Below are 17,267 nucleotides of genomic sequence, written 5' to 3' on the forward strand. Positions count from 1 at the left end.
TCATGGGTATCACGTTGAGATGTTCGTATTTTACATTGAATCATGCTTGCTAAGACCCCACAAGGACACAGTTTCCCAGATCGCTCATTAACTGAGCCAAACTCTGCACCAGGGGTGGTGTGCTCTCTGAGATATCTGCTCGCAGAGCTCTCTGTCCAATCTGCATGACGGACCTAGAGTCCGATAGGAAGACGGTTTCACTCGGTCCTTGTAACGCCGGATGACCACAGCCCAGCGTGACGAACTTGGACACATCCGCCACCTCCTCTCCGTCAAGGAAGACTGTGGGGCCTTGACTAGGAAGTTGGGAAACGGGGCTCCCCAGGAGTCGGGTATTCTTTGCTCTGGATACCACGCCATAAGACCAGAATGCCAGGCTAGCGTAGAATACCCCAATGGCGAAGAACCCGGTCAATGAGCTGGGGGGCATTTGACGAGAAATACGGATGGTTTGGCCGGCATGCCAGATGGCTCGGCGGGAATCGGCACTGGCTATCCACTCGAGGGCAGATTGATACACACGATGTGCCTCTTGTTTGTCTTCCTTGCCTGCGAATAGTTGAAGCTCTTCCAGCGACATGTGTAAGAGCATCGAGACGACCTCACATACCAAGATGATCTCAGGCCGGCATGGAACACACAACTCCGAGCACACCATGCGAAAGTGTTGGAGGGCTTGGTCCAGCTCTTGTTGGCGGGAATTGGTCACAAGAGCATGCCAATGCTTCGAGTTACTGGTTGAGATGAACTTTAGTCGGTGGTATTCGTTGATCAGGGCCGAGAGACCATGAAGTAGGACTAAAGCGGCAAGTTGTGTGTCGATGCGATCCTGGAATACTGACAACTGCGACATGTCGCGTAGAAGCTCTGTTAATGACGGTACACGCACAGGCCCATGGGCAGGATACAGCTGTCTCCACTCGCCAGCCGTTTTGGCTTCCCATAATGACCTCGCTGCTGGCAAGGGGAGCTCCAGGTCGGCATAGGATATTAGAGGATTGACGTTAAGAGTGACCGCGGTCTGGGAATCGTGGAGGAAAAGATGATAAACAAGTCTAGTCGTGGTTAGAAGTGGTCACGGACAGAACCCTGGAGTATTTACCTTTTGAAGGATTCTTGCTCGATCCATTCGTGCCATTTACGCTCCAGTATATCATCCGTATCTTCTGCCAGAGGAATGATAGTTGTATAGACCGACCGACGAAATCTCAATCCGCGACGGAGCATGGTGATCAACGGTTGAGAAAAGCTTTCTGCAATTTCAGTCTTTCGCCGATTGCCACTCCAGACTCCAATGTCGATAGTCAACGCATATGTCTGTGATGTACGTAGGTCCCGTGTGGCAATATTATCCTTTTCATACTAGTGGCTGTTAATATCGAGTCCAATTCGAGGGTGGAAATGACATACCTTCGTGGGCATGTACAGTCGCACAACCTCCAGTAAAGCATAGCCAAGTTTGCGTATGGTATGAATGGGTGAGTGCACGGCTCCCGAAGCAGCCAGGGCCGCAAGGATACTTGCATGTTCAGCGCTTGGCCGAAAAGTTGGTGCGTGGATGAAAGAGTCCACGTTGCGACTCTGATTGTCGAAGAACTGTTGAATTAACCCATCCAATAATTCTGTGCTTGGAAAGGACTTCATAATTCGATTCAAGTTGGTCTCGCGGCTGATTTCAAGCACCAGACCAAAAATCTGGTCTCGGCTGCTCGAGGAAAGCCGCTCGCATAATGTTTGTCGGTCGGCAAGATTGATTTCGGGGCTATCGATGGCCTTGGGAACCGACAGGTTCTCGTGATCGATGAATGCACGGTCTTCCTGGAGAGGTTTCCATGCCGACAACGACGACCGGTGGTAAGCCGCCGCTCCAATACCAATACCACTGTCGGCATCGAAACGGTCCTGTTGATCGTTTTCGTTCCTCGGCATTGAACTTCCGGCATTATACATGTCAATAAGACCGAAGTCACCATCCGTCAAACTGAAATCCAGAGCCGGATTTTCTAGTGCACCATAAGGTGTGAACTCGGGGATCAGGCTGGACGGATCAAATGGGTCGTTATATCGACCAAGCGAGGATATGAACGAGTCGGGGAAGAAATTTGGAAAAAAGGTGCCGTCCACGCTGAAAATGCCACTTTCTTGGTCCGTGGGTGAAACTATTGCTGTCAGCGAGTCCTCGTGATTTGTCAAAACGCTACATACCACCATATTCAATTTGAGTCGGGCCATTCACTGGCACCCCTGGCGAAAGGACCGAATCAAGCGCCGGGTCGAGGACCTGGTCAGGCGCATTTCCTTGTGGGGTCATGAGGATGGCATTAGTGGGTGGGAAATCATCCATCGGGGTCGGCATCGGTGAGAAAGCCACAGTGGCGGTTAAATCGACCGGCAGAGTCGACAGTCTCTCCAATTCATCATTGTGCTGCGATGGCTCCGGAGACGAGTCTTGCACGACATCCTGCCAGTCACAATGCAGATTCCGTTCGCGACACCGTTTACACGGTTTGGTTTCGTCGCATTTGAGCTTTGACGAAGCGCATGCTTTGCAAGCCTGTGACACTCGACTTTGCTTCGCAACTGACGAGCTTCTTTTGCGCTTGCGATCCCTATCGTGTGCATGCCCCGCTGCATGCCTTTTTAGAAGATCCCTCCATGGTTATCAGTGACGTGTCGCGAATGCAATCCGGGCACCACTTACGGCCGGGCAAAACCCTTATCGCAAACATCGCAAATATATGGCTTCTCCCTTGTATGCGATCGAACATGGCGGATTAAGTGATCCGCTCGATTGTAGTGGCGTTTACAGAACCCGCACTGAAAATAGCCTCCATCCTTGGATTTGGTTGGGGATTGGGCGGTGTTCAGCTGGTCAGTGGTCGGAGACTCATTGAACATTGTTATCCCCGATCATCTGTTGTTGATGGTGGAGGGGAAAATTGACAGAAGGCGAAGGCGGAAATCTGGGGAAGTCGGCAGTTCACGGAGATCATGGGGTCTTGCCACAAGACACTACTACCAAGGCACTCATAGCTCCATCAAGCTTGTCAACATGAATTGCCGATCATTTCCATCTCTCGCTTAGTCGAGGCGATTTTCACCAATCTCCGTGTTTCCTTGCAAGTGCCATGAAGTTGCGACCCCACACTTGGATGTTCCCCAGATTATGGTCGTTGAAGACCATTATTGATTCGTCTGGGTGGCCGGCTGGGTAAGCCCACTTCTGGTCCTCACCCCTCACTTCGCTTCAAAAGGGGCATAGAGTCCAACTCAATATTCTGGGGATTACGCAACCCCTAATCCCTGGGATCCCCGCATGACATTTTCGGGATGTGGGGGACGACATCCGACCGTCCAACGGAAGTTCGAATCGGAGAACAGGGGCCAATCTGGTGTTCCGGTGGGCGCAGGGTGATATAGTGCCTGGATAGGGTCGATTCTTTATGGCAATTTTTGTGAAATAGTTCTGCAGGTTTTACAGACGACATGGGTCAGTCACGGTTCCCATTGATATGAACTTTCAAACTCACTTTGACAGGTCTCACACCAGTACATTTCTTCTCCCATGGCTCAACCATGATGCTGGGAGAAGAGTCCGAAAGTGCCGACTATTGGAAGAAATGCGGAGATGAAGCGTTGGCGCAGGGTATCAGGGGCGTCGTGATTATGGTACAACTAGCCATGACAGTTATCATCAATCAATAGACTGACAATCGGAATAGGGCGCGCATTGGGACTGCCTCGGTGACAGGATCGAGCTGTCAACCAACCCAAATCCCGAAAAAAGCCCGGTCGCTTATGTGAAACCGGAAAAGTACGTCAACTATCAGCTCAACCCTGATCTGGAAACAACCGACCGATGCATCAAGATGCTCGCCAAGGAGGGATACAATGTCGGCGGAAACCCCAAGTTTGACTGGATTCACGACGTCTATTTGATTCTCATCCGCATGTTCCCTGCGGGCTGCCCACCCACAACCCTGATCTCGATGAACGCCCGGTATGATCCGCATTTCCATATGAAGATGGGGGCTACACTACGACCGCTCCGTCGGGAGAATTATCTGCTCATCGGGACGGGAGGTGCAGTTCACAACTTGTATCGCAATCGCTGGGCCCCTATGCTTCGGTTCCGGGATAACTTTGCCATGGAGACACCACCGGAGGATTGGGCAATGGAGTTTCGACAGGCTGTGGAGGATGTCATTACGAAAACATCAGGACCGCAGCTTCGTGCTGCCATGACGCGGCTGATGAAGCATCCTCGCTTTAGGGACGCTCATGCCACCGATGATCATTTCATGGCGGCAATGTTTGTTGCGGGTGCGGCAGGTGATCCTGAAGACCAGAATACGCCAGCCGTATTGGCCGCGGAGAGCTGGGAACTGACCAACATGTGTAACTCCCAGTTCACAATCGGTCGCTGGGCCAAGGAGATTACGGCATAGTTCTTCGTTGACAGTGTATGTAATATCTTTCGAGCAAATGAAATTTGATATAAACAGGTATACAATCTATATTCAAAGATTGAATTATGCATCCGCTGCCCAGGTCGTCCATTGAAGGTAGATGATTAGGTCTTTGAAGCTCGTAATTAAAACCTCTAGGTCTTTTTCATCATCCATCATCGCGGAAACCAAGGTAGAGCAGACCGATCGGGCGATGGATCGTACAGCATTGCCACCCAGTGAGCCAACGGGAGCCGAAAGAGGAATCCATTCACCGGCACAGCGGTTGATAATGACCTCACCGTTATCAAAGTCGCGGTAATCGATGAAAGGCTCCAACAGCTTCTCGAGGTGATCTCGCAGCTCTTCCGCCGACGAATAGGTTCCTGCAGCCAGGTTTTTCAGCTCATCGGAATACTGGAAAACAATCATATCGGCCACAGCCTGCCAATCGAATGTATCGATAGGTGAATCCCAGGTGTTGAGCAGTTTGTAGACGTCCTGTCGAATGGGGTGCAACTCTTCAACTGGTATATGGCCCACTTTCGGAACAGTGGCATTGTTAGGAAAGAGGTCAAGGCCATAAGTATAAGCTGAAACGAAGTTGTCCAAGTCTATTCTCACTTTCTTTCCTAGGCGTTCATCGAATCTGGTAGCCAAGGACCAGTACTTGATACCTGACCGAGGTCCTCCGGGGGGTCCGCCAGGACCACCACCATGCTGACCCTTTCGTCCTTTTCCACCTCCAGGCCCACCAGGTCCACCTGGACGACCCGAATTCTCTTGGGGCTTCGTCTGAATGATATGCACCACTTCAAGGTCGCGCTCAAAGTTACAGAGAATGATTTCAAAATCACCTTCGGTGCGTACAATGCCATCGATCTTGTCACCCCAGTCCTCCTTCGCCATGCGGCAAGCCTCGATCGCCCGCTGCTGCTCTTGGGGCGGTCCTCCAATTTTGGGGCCATCTATCGGCAGCTCACCAGTGATGGTGTTGTTGTATAGAATGCGATCCTGGGATTCTGCTCCACCTCCTGGCCCAGCCGACATCCCATCGATGTACAGCAAGCGCAAATCCTTGGCAGCGGCATAGGTATGAAGATACCCGTTTCCATCCCATTCTGGTGCTGTATAGTCGTCGAGGGGCTGCTGTAAGTCCTTCTTTGCGAACTTGTTGCCACTGCAGTGGGCAAAGCCTAGGGAGTGCTCGGGCTCGAAAGCCAGCCACTCAAGTCCTTGAATTGAGTCTTTCAGACCGGTGCCGTGGTAAAATTGAGTTCCTTTTGGCACGCTGGCTCGGTAAAACGACATGCCGTTGTAGTTGATCTCCGATCCGTGGTGTCTCAATGTCGACTGGATGGCGTTGAAGATGTGATTAGCATTTTCTAAGATCTCGACGTCTTTGGTAGCCAAAGTTGGGGTAGAGAGACAGGTCAGCAGGGGCAGCGTCCCAACCCAGGTTTGATGTGGCCGCATTTTGTGGGCTCCCTTAATATGTATGTTTCGCAAAAAGCGAGAGATGTCGATTGATGAAATCGGAGGTGAGTGATTATCATCTCGGAGATTGATTACGCGTACCAAAATCTCCGAGCTCCACTGCGGTCTTGGTAGCCCGATTGGGTCATTGGGGCCATCCCAGGTTCCTTTCCAGTCTACCTTATGTACAGTTACTTTAAGTAGTCTGACTAAAGATGTTAAGTATGTTGTGATGTCCTCGCAAGGAATTGAACAAACGTATATCGTCACCTCAAGTTGCCTCCACTCAACACGATCCAAAGCGTGTAGGAGCATATGTACAGCCTTATTAGGAAAAGGGCAGGCCAAAAAAAAAGTAGACAAAAGGGAAGAAAATGCAAAAGCAAGAATTAAGCCGAGGATTTCCCCACGCCGATTAAATGCTTGTATGGACCTCGGGCACCTTTGGCAGTCTCGCAAGCAAGACCTTGGCGCCCATCTCGTGTCTCATCTCTTCATGCAGAACAGTCAAAACGCCGTTCCGCCGTGACAAAGGAAAGCCTTTCGTAAAACAAATGAAAAAGAACATAAGAAATAGTTACACCGGGATATCTCAACTCCGAGCCTCAAAAGGCAAACGTCACAATGTAGAAAGCAAAAACTTAGATGACAACCACATCACCTTCGGCGTCCGCGGGGTCGGAAGCCATTATGTCGCCGTATTTACCCACTGCAATCAACATCGGATCATCCTCAAGGTCAATCGCACTGTCGTCATTGTTGGGAGCTTGGAAGCCCGAGTCTGTCAGTGCTAGCTCTTTTTCACTAGGAGCATGCTTGTGGTCGACATGGTCATCACGGGTGCGGCCCTGCACACCATCTTGGGGGCCCGAGGGGGATCCACGCGGGTGATTGCCGTCAAAAGAGTTGCGGCCGGATCCAAGGTTCTGCTTCAGCTGAAAATTTTCCATTCCCATAGGCTCGGGGGCAGCGGTAACACTTTGCAGAGAAGCCGGATTGCTACGCATGAAGCCACCCTTCTCTGCCTGCCAGAGCATCATCTCGTGGAAGAAGACTTTTGTCATCCACCAAGCACTGAAACTAGCAGCACCACCCAGAGTCAACCGGTGTAGAATATTTTCCCACAATGCGTCAACCTTTGCAATGACGCACTGGGAGCGATGGTTCGCAAAGACAGCCGGGATGTTGAGAATGAACTGAATCCATTTGTCGGGGAAATTGTACTCGTCACCAGGTGCGTTTTCCGCAGGCAATCGGTGAGCTTCAATGTCTTCGGCAGTATCTGGTTTGCGGTAGAAAGGCAAGGTATCGGTGGGGTCAACATCCGTGACCGGGGTGAGAAGAGCTCGAACATCGTGTTTGAGGATTTGTTCTGTAGCGCGGGCAGCGCAAGCAGGAACATTGGCCTTGGTGATCATTTCCTGTGGATCCACAAGGGACTTGAAATCGGCCCACATCTGATTGCGGTTTTCAGGGTGGCAGAGCCAGGCAGCAGCAGCGTTCGCAGCCTGGTTGACGTCAAGCATGTGTTTGAGCAGGTTACAAAAGATATGGGCCGGGATCAAGCGGGCAATAGATACGTGGGTTGGTTGTGTTTTGAAGGTTTCCGCAATATGGCCACAAAGACGCTGCGAGATGGAGCGGAATGCATCCAAAACAGGCTTAGGCACAACCTGCGTTGTGAGAGGTGCGACGAATGGAATCATCTTCTGGTACATCAACCAGTCACATTCCTTGATCCAAGGGGCAAGGTTGGGATGAGTCAAAAGCTTTTGCACAGGAACGGTCAAAGTGCCATGGAACGCAGAGAAGTATTTCATGAGGTTGCGTTCCTTACAGAACCGGAAGCTGTCGATTACTGAGATACAGTGAGTTCGGTAAAGGGCCGCAAGAGCATCTGCCACCTTGAGATCGGTATTGGCAGGCAAATGACCACGGATGTCAGGAAGATTGAGGGTGTCATTGTCAACCGGGGCTTCATCAGTTGGGAACTGCAGCATCTGATGAATGATCCGGCCGGCGTGTTGGGCAACATTTTCATGCGTAACAGTGGCATCTGGGCCAGACAAGGTTGGCTGGGTATCAGATGGGCAGCCGCAGCTTGCCATTGGAGGATTGACGGGGTATCGGGGAGCAAAAGAAGTAGTAGGGGAGGGAAAGACCGCAGAATCGGCTGTGGGCTGGGAGATGCTGATACTGAGGGACGTGTTAGCGTTGATGAAACTTAGCGTGGAAGTGTCAGACGTGTCAACGTACCTTCTTGAACGCATCGCGCTTGCAGGCCTCTCTGGAGCTACAGATCCACGTTGACTAGGTACAACTTGCGCGTTCACTGGTGCCGGCTTTTGCTGCTTCTCCTCAATGACCGACAAATCGACGTAATGATACTTGGATTCCCCACGAACTCCAAGACGTCGTGTTTGGACGTTCGGGAAGATGATTCGCACCAATTTACCAAATGAGGCCGGATTCAATACCGACACACGTTCTGTTCCACAGTTTTCTGCATAGCAGCAATAGACACGATCTCGTCTTACAGACCCAGAACTCTTCCGACAGTTTTCTCGCAACCTATTGACGGGGGACATAGTGAGCCAAAGTCCATTAGAGAAGAAATAATGGTGGGTGTCCTACCAGATCATGGCGAATACCTGCTTCACTTTCTCTGCTTTGCCGCCAGCACCTTCGTGTTTCATGACCTCAGCAGCCATTTGCTTCAACGACCAACCTTCGTATTGACGGAGCAATTTACGCAGCTCATTGTCATTTGCCAACGTGGAGCTAGATCCTCTTTTCTTTTTCCCGCCTTGCTCAGAGATGTCTGGCTCTTCCAAGGTTTGCTCTGGCAGGTGGTTTTCGATTCCACTGTCATACATGGTTTGATATTGAGGAACCGAGACTCCAGCGACCCCATTGTGAGCCATGTCTGGGGTCAAAGAATGGTGCGAGAGTGTGTGTCCATGCATAGCATGAGTGGGAAAGTCCTCAGACCGAGACATGACGGCGTGAGCTTCCCGTATGTCTTGACCTAGGGATGCGCCGTGGGCGGGATGACCAAACTGATGACCAAAACGCATGATCATGTCTTCGGGGTTGTTGGCGAACATGCTCTGGGAATTGGCGACTTGGGAAGGCATGAATTGAGGGAATGCATCGATGTGCTGGTCTTGAGTCTGTTGGGTTGTACTTGAATGAATACTAGCAGTCGAGCCTCGAGACCGAGCTCGGCGGCCACCTCGCGAAAGCGTTTCCGACCGTGATCGTAAGGGGTCGGCCGTCCCTGGGCGACTATGAGGGCCCATGTGCTGGGTTGTCTGCGAGACCGCGCTGCCTTGCGACGGGGCGCGTACTATCATGATTTATGAGCATTTACAACCAGAGCGATCGAGTGGAGTGTGCTCAGGCTTTCTCACCTAGTTCAGAAGGCATTCTGAATCCGGTTGGTGAATCGAAAAAAAGTGGAGGAGATCCGTCACCAGGGAGATGGCCGCTCCTGCACACAGGCGTGTGAATTTCTTACCAGCGCACACGCACACCCACACACACAGCGACGATGACCACTTAGAAACCTGGTACTGAGCTTAAACAAATGGCTAGCAGTGCTTTCAGCAAGATCCCACACAAGAGCCGACCCGAATTTGCAGGGCTATCGCTGGCCGCGTGGTGTAGTCGAGACGTGGGAGGATAAACAGAGCAGGCCGTTCCTCAGACAACGTTGTTTGGGTCATCACGTGAGGCCATCAGGTAAGCATTCCACGCTAAACAAAAACAAAGCATTTCACGAACTATGCAGGAGGTTACAGAGAAAACAGGGTCAGGACTATTGGAACTGACAGCCAAGTGCTCTATTTTGAAATTCTCATTGATATCCTACAGAGACGATTCTGACCGTTCTCTCGAGATCGGGATCCTAGAACTCCTCAATGTTGGATCTCAAGGTATGGGTTCTGCATTCAAGTTTATCGCGCTTTGATTTTTTTTTTTTTTTATTTTATTATTATTTTTACTTTTCACTCAGAAAATGATGTTATGGTTTAAGAGGTGCTAGTATCCGATGCATTGGCACACAAGGAGTCGACTCAATTCTTGCTTGTCCCTACGTCATACCCTCGAGAACCACACATGTAACCAGAAAAGTCACAACACATCAATGTATTTGTTATGTGCAAGGCCCTAGAGGGCTCTGAATAGGCTCTAAATACTTTGCCGATGAATTTCAGACCCCTTTTTAAACTAAAGGGTAGCATTTAGCGAGGTTGATTATTATCATCCCAACTATATATTCTCCCAGAACAACATTGCGCGAAAGGTTCCCGGTCAACGTTCACACATTAAAATGTTTGAAATAGCATCAATCGAGTACACACCAACTTGATAATCGGGATGCTTCTTGGGACAAATGCATGCATCAACGGATGTCCATGACTTTTATCTCAAGCCAATTTTAGGAAAAACAGGCGCTCAAATTCAAAGGGGACCGAGTATAAACCACGCAGCTCAGAACAGGCGTTCACTGAGTTCCCAATCACAATCAAACCTTTGCTTCCAATATCTTTAGAGCTACCGAGAGCCTAGAGATGTCTTTGAGAGAACCAGCGAATCGGAATCTATTGACAGGTTGCACAATGGTCTCGAATCGGAGAATTAATGCATCTTTCTCCACCAAGTGCCATGTTGATCATCAGGTGCCCTTTGCTTTAGAAACCGTGAGACCCCGACCCCGACCCCACTCCTCAGATCGACAATTGATTGATACTGTACCCAGCTAAATTGAAATTTTGTCATACATACCATCTCAAAAGGAACCAATTGACTGGGATAACCCCTCCCGCCAAGAACGAAGAAACTGGGCGGGCGTCATCCCATTCGGCATCCACGGACCAACAGTGGATCCAAATCCTCTTAATGCTGGAACGGCACAGGAACACCTGAATTACCATGGTTATCAGCACGCCTACACATCACTATCAAATGACGATCGACGCCAAGTGTATTTTTACGCGACGCCGAGATCTGGCCATAGGGCTGCAGTGATGTCACACCAAGCGGAGTTGGATATTTCCCTTTCCACTTGCATTCCTCCCTCTTTTCCCCACACCGCGATTTCGGACTTTCCCAGCCACGTCAAATTATGCATCGATTCAAGGATAAGTTTGAGCAAGGAATTGAAAACTTGGAGGGGAAGTTTAAAGGTGATTTTCCCCACTGGTGTTCAAAGTTCTGGGCTTTACACGCTAACCCCTCTTCAGACCACAATCTCCAGGACGTCAAAGCCTCCGCAGCACATTTAAAACACAAGGTCGGCAAGTTTTACAACATCGTCAACCCAAATCACCGCCACGATGAGGAGCATGAACAAGTCACCGATAAGAAACGCTCAGAAATCGCCGAATCCCACCGCTTCCACTCCTTCGCACCCATCCACGAGAATAACCGGGTAAAATGGTATGTTGATGGTATGGATTACCTCTGGGCTGTCTCCGAGGCGCTGGAGAAAGCAACCGAGACTATATACATTGCCGATTGGTGGTTGTCGCCAGAATTATTCCTCCGCCGTCCTCCTGTGGATCACCAGGAATGGCGATTAGACCATATTTTGAAGAGACGCGCGGAGGCGGGCGTTAAGATCTATGTGATCGTCTACAAAGAGGTATAATATCATTGTCTCCAAGAAAGGATATGCAGGCTAAAAAAAAGTACAGGTCAACCAAGCTCTGACATGTAATTCGGCACATACCAAATATGCATTGCGTAACCTCTGTCCCGAGGGTACACCCGGACATGGCAATATTCGAGTCCTACGACACCCGGACCATAATGTCTTTGAGAATGGTGCTGATATGACACTTTACTGGGTATGCACCCAACTTTCGCACTATCAACGTATCCTAATATGTCACAGGCTCACCACGAGAAATTCATTGTAATCGACTATGCGATGGCATTCATTGGGGGTATCGATCTCTGCTTTGGTCGCTGGGACGCCCACCAGCACCCACTCGCCGACGTCCACCCAGCCGGTCTCAGAGATGACATCTTCCCTGGTCAGGAGTTCAATAACAACCGCATCATGGACTTCCAAAGCGTGGACGACTGGCAGAATAACGAATTGAGCAAAACCGAGTATGGCCGCATGCCGTGGCATGATGTGGCAATGGGCTTGATTGGCGACTGCGTCTACGATATTGCCGAGCACTTTGTTCTCCGCTGGAACTTCATCAAGCGCGATAAGTACAAGCGCAATGAGAATGTGGATTGGTTGTTGATGGAGGGACGAGAAGATGAGCAGGAAGATATCATTGCTGTTCAGCGGCCCAAGTATCCCTGTGGCGAGTACATTCATCATCCTTTGACACCGCTTTCGACTAAGCCACGCGGCAATCAGGGCTCTGTGCGAGCGCAGGTGGTGCGCAGTAGTGATGACTGGAGCAGTGGGATTCTGAATGAGCATAGTATTCAGAATGCGTACTGTGAGATTATTCGCAATGCGGAGCATTTCGTCTACATTGAGAACCAGTTCTTCAGTATGTCCATCTTTCACATGGTTTGTTGATCAGAGCTGATTTTTGCAGTCACGGCTACGGGTGACAATCAGCATCCCATCTACAACAAAATTGGCGCGGCCATTGTTGATGCAGCTGTTCGGGCTGGCAAGGAAGGCCGTAAGTTCCGCGTCATTTTGGTGATTCCTGCTATTCCCGGATTTGCAGGCGATCTACGTGATAATGCTGCATCAGGTACCAGAGCCATCATGGATTACCAGTACAAATCGATCTGTCGGGGCGAGGATTCGATCATGGGACAAATCGCCAAGGCTGGCGTGGACCCCAAAGGTAGGTCTTTCTGTCTCATGGTCTTTTGATGTGGATATTAACTGCCCTGTACAGAGCACATTTTCGTCTTTGCTTTGCGTGCTTATGACCGTATCAACAAGACCCCCGCACTGGAGGAGCTTGAGAGCAAGGCCGGGGTGACATACCAGGATATCCAGCGTGGTATCGCGGAGTCTATCATGAGTGAGAGTGTGCATCCCTCCGTTGGCAAAGATGGCGATCGCAACGAAAAGAGCTATGACGTCGACCCCTCCCAGAAGGAAGAGAAGGTGCGCAAGCTTGAGAAGTTCGAGGAGGAAGTTGAGCGCAACAAGGAAAAGCAAGGCGATGCAAGCCGAGACTCGGTGGCTCATGTCACCATGCTGAATGGTGGCAAGATGTCCGATGAGTTTTGGGAAGGTGACCCAGAGGCCGAAAAGCCCAATATCGTACAAGAAGAGCTATATGTGCATGGCAAGGTGTGCATTGTCGATGATCGCATCGTTATCTGCGGTAGTGCCAACATCAACGACCGAGTAAGTTCCATCATTCACATTCTGTGTCCCTAGCACTGATCTAAACCCGTTAGTCCCAACTTGGCTCCCATGATAGTGAACTCGCTATCGTAATGGAAGACCAGGACTTCATCGACAGCGAAATGAACGGTCAACCCTACCGCGCAGGTCGTCATGCAGCCACACTTCGCCGCCAACTCTGGCGCGAACACCTCGGCCTTCTCCCGGCCCAAGACTACGATGCAGCTAACGAGCCGAATGCCCAACCCCCCAACGTATGTCTCAATAAGATCCTCGAAGGTCCTGAGAACGACTTTGTCACCGACCCACTCAGTGATGCGGTCTGGAATACCTGGACCGAACAGGCTACCGTGAACACGGAGACGTATCGGGTGCTATTCCGTGCGGACCCAGATGACAACATCAAGACTTTCGAGGATTACGATAATTTCTATCCGCGTGGGTCACACAAGCAGGGTCATCTGTTTGATCCATATATGCCTATTGCCGAGGTGCGGGAAAAACTCGATCGGATCAAAGGCCACTTAGTGTGGCTGCCTTTGGAGTTTTTGTGTGAGGCCGAGATGGCCGAGCCTGGATTGGCTGTGAACCAGATTACGGAGGTAAGTTGATTTGTGTTATTTGAGTTTCTATTTGTTTTTTTTTTTTCTTTTTTTTTTTTTTCTGTCTTCTCGGATCGCCTCGGTGGTGCCTTACTGTGGGGTTGTATTTTCGGGACTAACATCTTTCGCTAGAGCATCTACACGTAGCGACCCAGTTTTTCGTTTTCGTGTATTTGTGTTCCCCCCCCCCCCCCATCCCACTCGACTATCGACGATCGATATCCCGCATATGCTCACCGTGAGGGTTGTCAAGTTTTTCGTATGATCACTCTCCTAGTCCACGTACCTTCCAGTAGCGTCTGTGGAGGTTCATATTTGTCATGGTCAAGCTTTCGCTTGATATTTTTCTTGTACTTATGTTGGTCCTTTTTAATTTTCCCGCGATCGTCATGATTGCTCCCCGATCTATACTAGCCGGCATGAACTAAGCATGATAGACCAGTGTACATGTAACCAGTAACCAGGTAACCCAGCCATCCGGGTCAGTACTTTCTTCAGACCCACAGACCTCCACAATCCCACCGCCGTGTGCCACCAAATGGTCCTTGCGTGGTGCTTTTGTTGAAGTGGGGACACGTAAGTTAGAGTTAAGCGGACCCAAGCCCCTGGAAATCCTTAATTACGATTTGTTCCTTGGGCCGCTTTCTCGACTGCTTTGCTTACAATCCACATCTTGTTAAGCGAGCGAGACCGAACTTTCAATGATTCCCTTTCAAATTCCCAGTTTTTGACCTGTCGATTTGGAATACTTTACTCAAGCGCCACGAGATGGCGGCGCTGTAGGGTGCGGATTCCTTTTCCATGGGGTGTGTATTGGTTGGGTACCGCATGGCGTAAGGTAGGTCCGATATTTCGGGCCCAATGAGATCATGTATGGGAAAAGTGGAAAAGGATGGCAAGCTGGACCGAGTGGTCCGGATGGATGGCTGTACAATTGAGTTTTAGAGTCGGGGGGAGGGGTTCATGCCGGGAGTTGAGAGCTGCATATATTCATGTAGGTCGGACCCGAACGGAGATGTACTTCCGTGGACCAAGGGATAAGCCCTGCATTCGGACTCTGCGTCCTTACTGTGGGCAAAGGTACTCGATCGATTTGGGACTTTTTGAACTTGGAAATCGATGACCCTGTGCAGCAATGATGACATGGCAATTCGGGCTATATGATCGCCAATTATTACTTGATGAACTATTACAAATGTTTGGACCGTCTGTAGTATTCAGAGGAGATGGAGATCTTGGTTCGCATTAAATGCACTAAAGACTATCCGTGACAAATTCCCGAACGAAGAAACCGAACGAATACACCGAAATCAATAAACTGTAGCAAGGCATAATCTATGACAGAAGAAAGAAGAGAGAAGAAAAAAAGTGAAAAACTCCATCCAATGCACCCAAAACTTTTGGTGAGAGAACTTTTGGAGAACCTTGAACTGATCAAATGCACGTCGCCAAACGCAGCCATGGGAAAGCAAGAGAACAAAATCAGAACGAATCCAGGAAAAGAATGCCGCAACAATGACAATGGGATACCCTGGTCTGAGGTTGAGGTCTGGGTGATATGCAAGAGGCTGAAACTTTTCATGCAGAGCGCTACAAGCAGAAAAGGTTAGCCGACGAATAAAGAGCTACAAGCATATCGAATCCCGAGAACCGGTGTGTTTACTTCCAACATCCCGGTTCCTGGAACTGTGCAAGGTTGCAACGTACCTTTTTTGCTGCTCTAATTCTTAGAATTGTGGCAGGCATTGCAGCGACAGTGGCCACAGATCTTGCAGCGCCAGATGGCCACGAAGGGTCCGGAGTTGCAATCCGAGCACCGCCATGTCAGGATGTTGCCATTCGTCGCTTGAACGATGGCGAAGATGTGACCGGAGCACTGGTTGGCCATGATGGAAGTATTTCAAGGGGATAGAAGTTCTGGTCCAGGTTAGATAAGCTATACTCTCCGGACCCGAGGCTCCGTCACCTACCGCACTAAACACTCAAGGGACCCGAGGGACTGGACGCGTCGATCACCGGATATCAAGTCCAGTGTGTGGGACTGGGAGGGAGGGAACAAGGACGACAAATTCACCCAAATCAAATGATATAAGGAATCACAGTTCCTAGGTAGAGAGACACTTGATGCTTGTCTTGAGAAGTCCAGATGGTCGAATTGGATGTTTGGGTAAGTGGTTCAGATATGATGGAATGAATAAAGTCCCAAAGTATCTGGACCGGCCATTATATATAGCCTCGGATTGAACAGGACAACTTTCTATCAACTGTACTTTGGCCAAAGACCAATGATCCTGGAATCAAGACCAGTCCACGTCCAAAGCCGTGAAGGGTCTGCAGAAGGCCGATGACGCACGTATCCGAGTTTGTGTCGATTGAGTCAAATTATTTTAATTGTTTTTTTTTTTTCTTCCCAATTTTCCTTTTTTTTCTCCCAGGGTTCCGTTTTCTCGAGCTCACCGGGAATAAAAAAAGAAAAGAAGGGGATAGAGTCAAAATGCGTAGGGAACCGAACTAGATCTACCGAATCTCATCTTGCATGGCGCATGAAGACGGCAGATCCCAGTTTCTAGCCGGGATCACGATCTTCACGGATCGGAGGGCTACAATTGGTAGGAAGCGATCCGAGAGAGATCCAAGGGATTGATATTTCATTTCTTTTTTGTGTTTTCATTTTTCTTGTGCAGATCGACTCGTGTTGCCAAAAGAACCTGTGGGTCCCCCCTTGTACTTTGTCGACGCACAGTTACACGTATTGACCCCTCGCTGTGTCCGTCCGAACTAGGTAAACAGCACTAACCGACTAGCCGCGTTGAATTAGACCCGCGTTCTCGTCAAGGAGATGATCGCCCGATATCTATTCGCGCCAATCTTTCGTAAAATACTGCTGATTCCCCGATCTTCGGCTTGATCGCCGATCATACGGGCTGATGCATTCCAATGTTTGTATATGACTTGAAACCCCCTTCTTTCCTTCCACTTCTCTATTTTTTGGGTTCCATTTATTTCCCGCCCCTGGTACTTAATAAATCGATACATCATTTTCATTTCCCAACACCAAAATAGTCATTATGGGTCCGACGCTTGGACCAATGCACGGCTCTTTGCTAGTCTCCACATGGCACATCTCAGGGACCATAGAACTTTTTTTTTTTTTTTTTTTTTTTTTTTTTTTTATTTTTCTATCCCCTAGGGGAAATATCCTATAGGTTCGTCCTGATAGGTTCATGGTTTCAGACCTGTTTAGAGCCTCGAATCGAGTCACTAAGAGGCTGATGCGGTGACGAGTCCCAACATCCTTGGTCGAATGATGATCGGCCTCGGAAGTACGTCCCCGGTTACTAGTCTTGGGCCCGTCGCTTACAGGGGCCGATTGTTGCTTCCTAATATGTTTCT

General features: G+C 49.6%; 6 protein-coding genes across 6 annotated transcripts; 2 read left to right on the forward strand and 4 right to left on the reverse strand.

The window, feature by feature from the left end:
- Nucleotides 1–49: 49 nt before the first annotated feature.
- N7484_005389 (uncharacterized protein) lies at nucleotides 50–2,898 on the reverse strand (the record flags this gene model as incomplete). Its single annotated transcript, XM_057115808.1, has 5 exons — nucleotides 50–1,055; nucleotides 1,103–1,362; nucleotides 1,411–2,159; nucleotides 2,206–2,651; nucleotides 2,702–2,898. 5 exons carry the CDS (start codon nucleotides 2,896–2,898, stop codon nucleotides 50–52), a joined length of 2,658 nt encoding a protein of 885 aa, XP_056971691.1.
- A 588-nt stretch (nucleotides 2,899–3,486) lies between these two features.
- N7484_005390 (DODA-type extradiol aromatic ring-opening family dioxygenase) lies at nucleotides 3,487–4,448 on the forward strand (the record flags this gene model as incomplete). The annotated part of the gene is made up of 3 exons (XM_057115809.1): nucleotides 3,487–3,490; nucleotides 3,539–3,669; nucleotides 3,723–4,448. 3 exons carry the CDS (start codon nucleotides 3,487–3,489, stop codon nucleotides 4,446–4,448), a joined length of 861 nt encoding a protein of 286 aa, XP_056971692.1.
- Nucleotides 4,449–4,532: 84 nt separating this feature from the next.
- Nucleotides 4,533–5,924, reverse strand: N7484_005391 (uncharacterized protein; the record flags this gene model as incomplete). The annotated part of the gene is made up of 1 exon (XM_057115810.1): nucleotides 4,533–5,924. The coding sequence occupies one exon, from the start codon at nucleotides 5,922–5,924 to the stop codon at nucleotides 4,533–4,535; it is 1,392 nt and encodes a 463-aa protein (XP_056971693.1).
- A 641-nt stretch (nucleotides 5,925–6,565) lies between these two features.
- On the reverse strand, nucleotides 6,566–9,353 carry N7484_005392 (RFX family transcription factor; the record flags this gene model as incomplete). Its single annotated transcript, XM_057115811.1, has 4 exons — nucleotides 6,566–8,120; nucleotides 8,181–8,495; nucleotides 8,559–9,273; nucleotides 9,338–9,353. 4 exons carry the CDS (start codon nucleotides 9,351–9,353, stop codon nucleotides 6,566–6,568), a joined length of 2,601 nt encoding a protein of 866 aa, XP_056971694.1.
- Nucleotides 9,354–11,055: 1,702 nt separating this feature from the next.
- pldA (uncharacterized protein) lies at nucleotides 11,056–14,021 on the forward strand (the record flags this gene model as incomplete). The annotated part of the gene is made up of 8 exons (XM_057115812.1): nucleotides 11,056–11,116; nucleotides 11,174–11,574; nucleotides 11,627–11,779; nucleotides 11,827–12,448; nucleotides 12,497–12,757; nucleotides 12,812–13,272; nucleotides 13,326–13,874; nucleotides 14,007–14,021. 8 exons carry the CDS (start codon nucleotides 11,056–11,058, stop codon nucleotides 14,019–14,021), a joined length of 2,523 nt encoding a protein of 840 aa, XP_056971695.1.
- Nucleotides 14,022–15,594: 1,573 nt separating this feature from the next.
- N7484_005394 (uncharacterized protein) lies at nucleotides 15,595–15,762 on the reverse strand (the record flags this gene model as incomplete). The annotated part of the gene is made up of 1 exon (XM_057115813.1): nucleotides 15,595–15,762. One exon carries the CDS (start codon nucleotides 15,760–15,762, stop codon nucleotides 15,595–15,597), a length of 168 nt encoding a protein of 55 aa, XP_056971696.1.
- Between the last annotated feature and the right edge of the window lie 1,505 nt (nucleotides 15,763–17,267).

Source organism: Penicillium longicatenatum (genome assembly GCF_028827895.1).
Source record: "Penicillium longicatenatum strain IBT 33135 chromosome Unknown contig_3_segment0_segment0, whole genome shotgun sequence".
NCBI lineage: Eukaryota > Fungi > Ascomycota > Eurotiomycetes > Eurotiales > Aspergillaceae > Penicillium > Penicillium longicatenatum.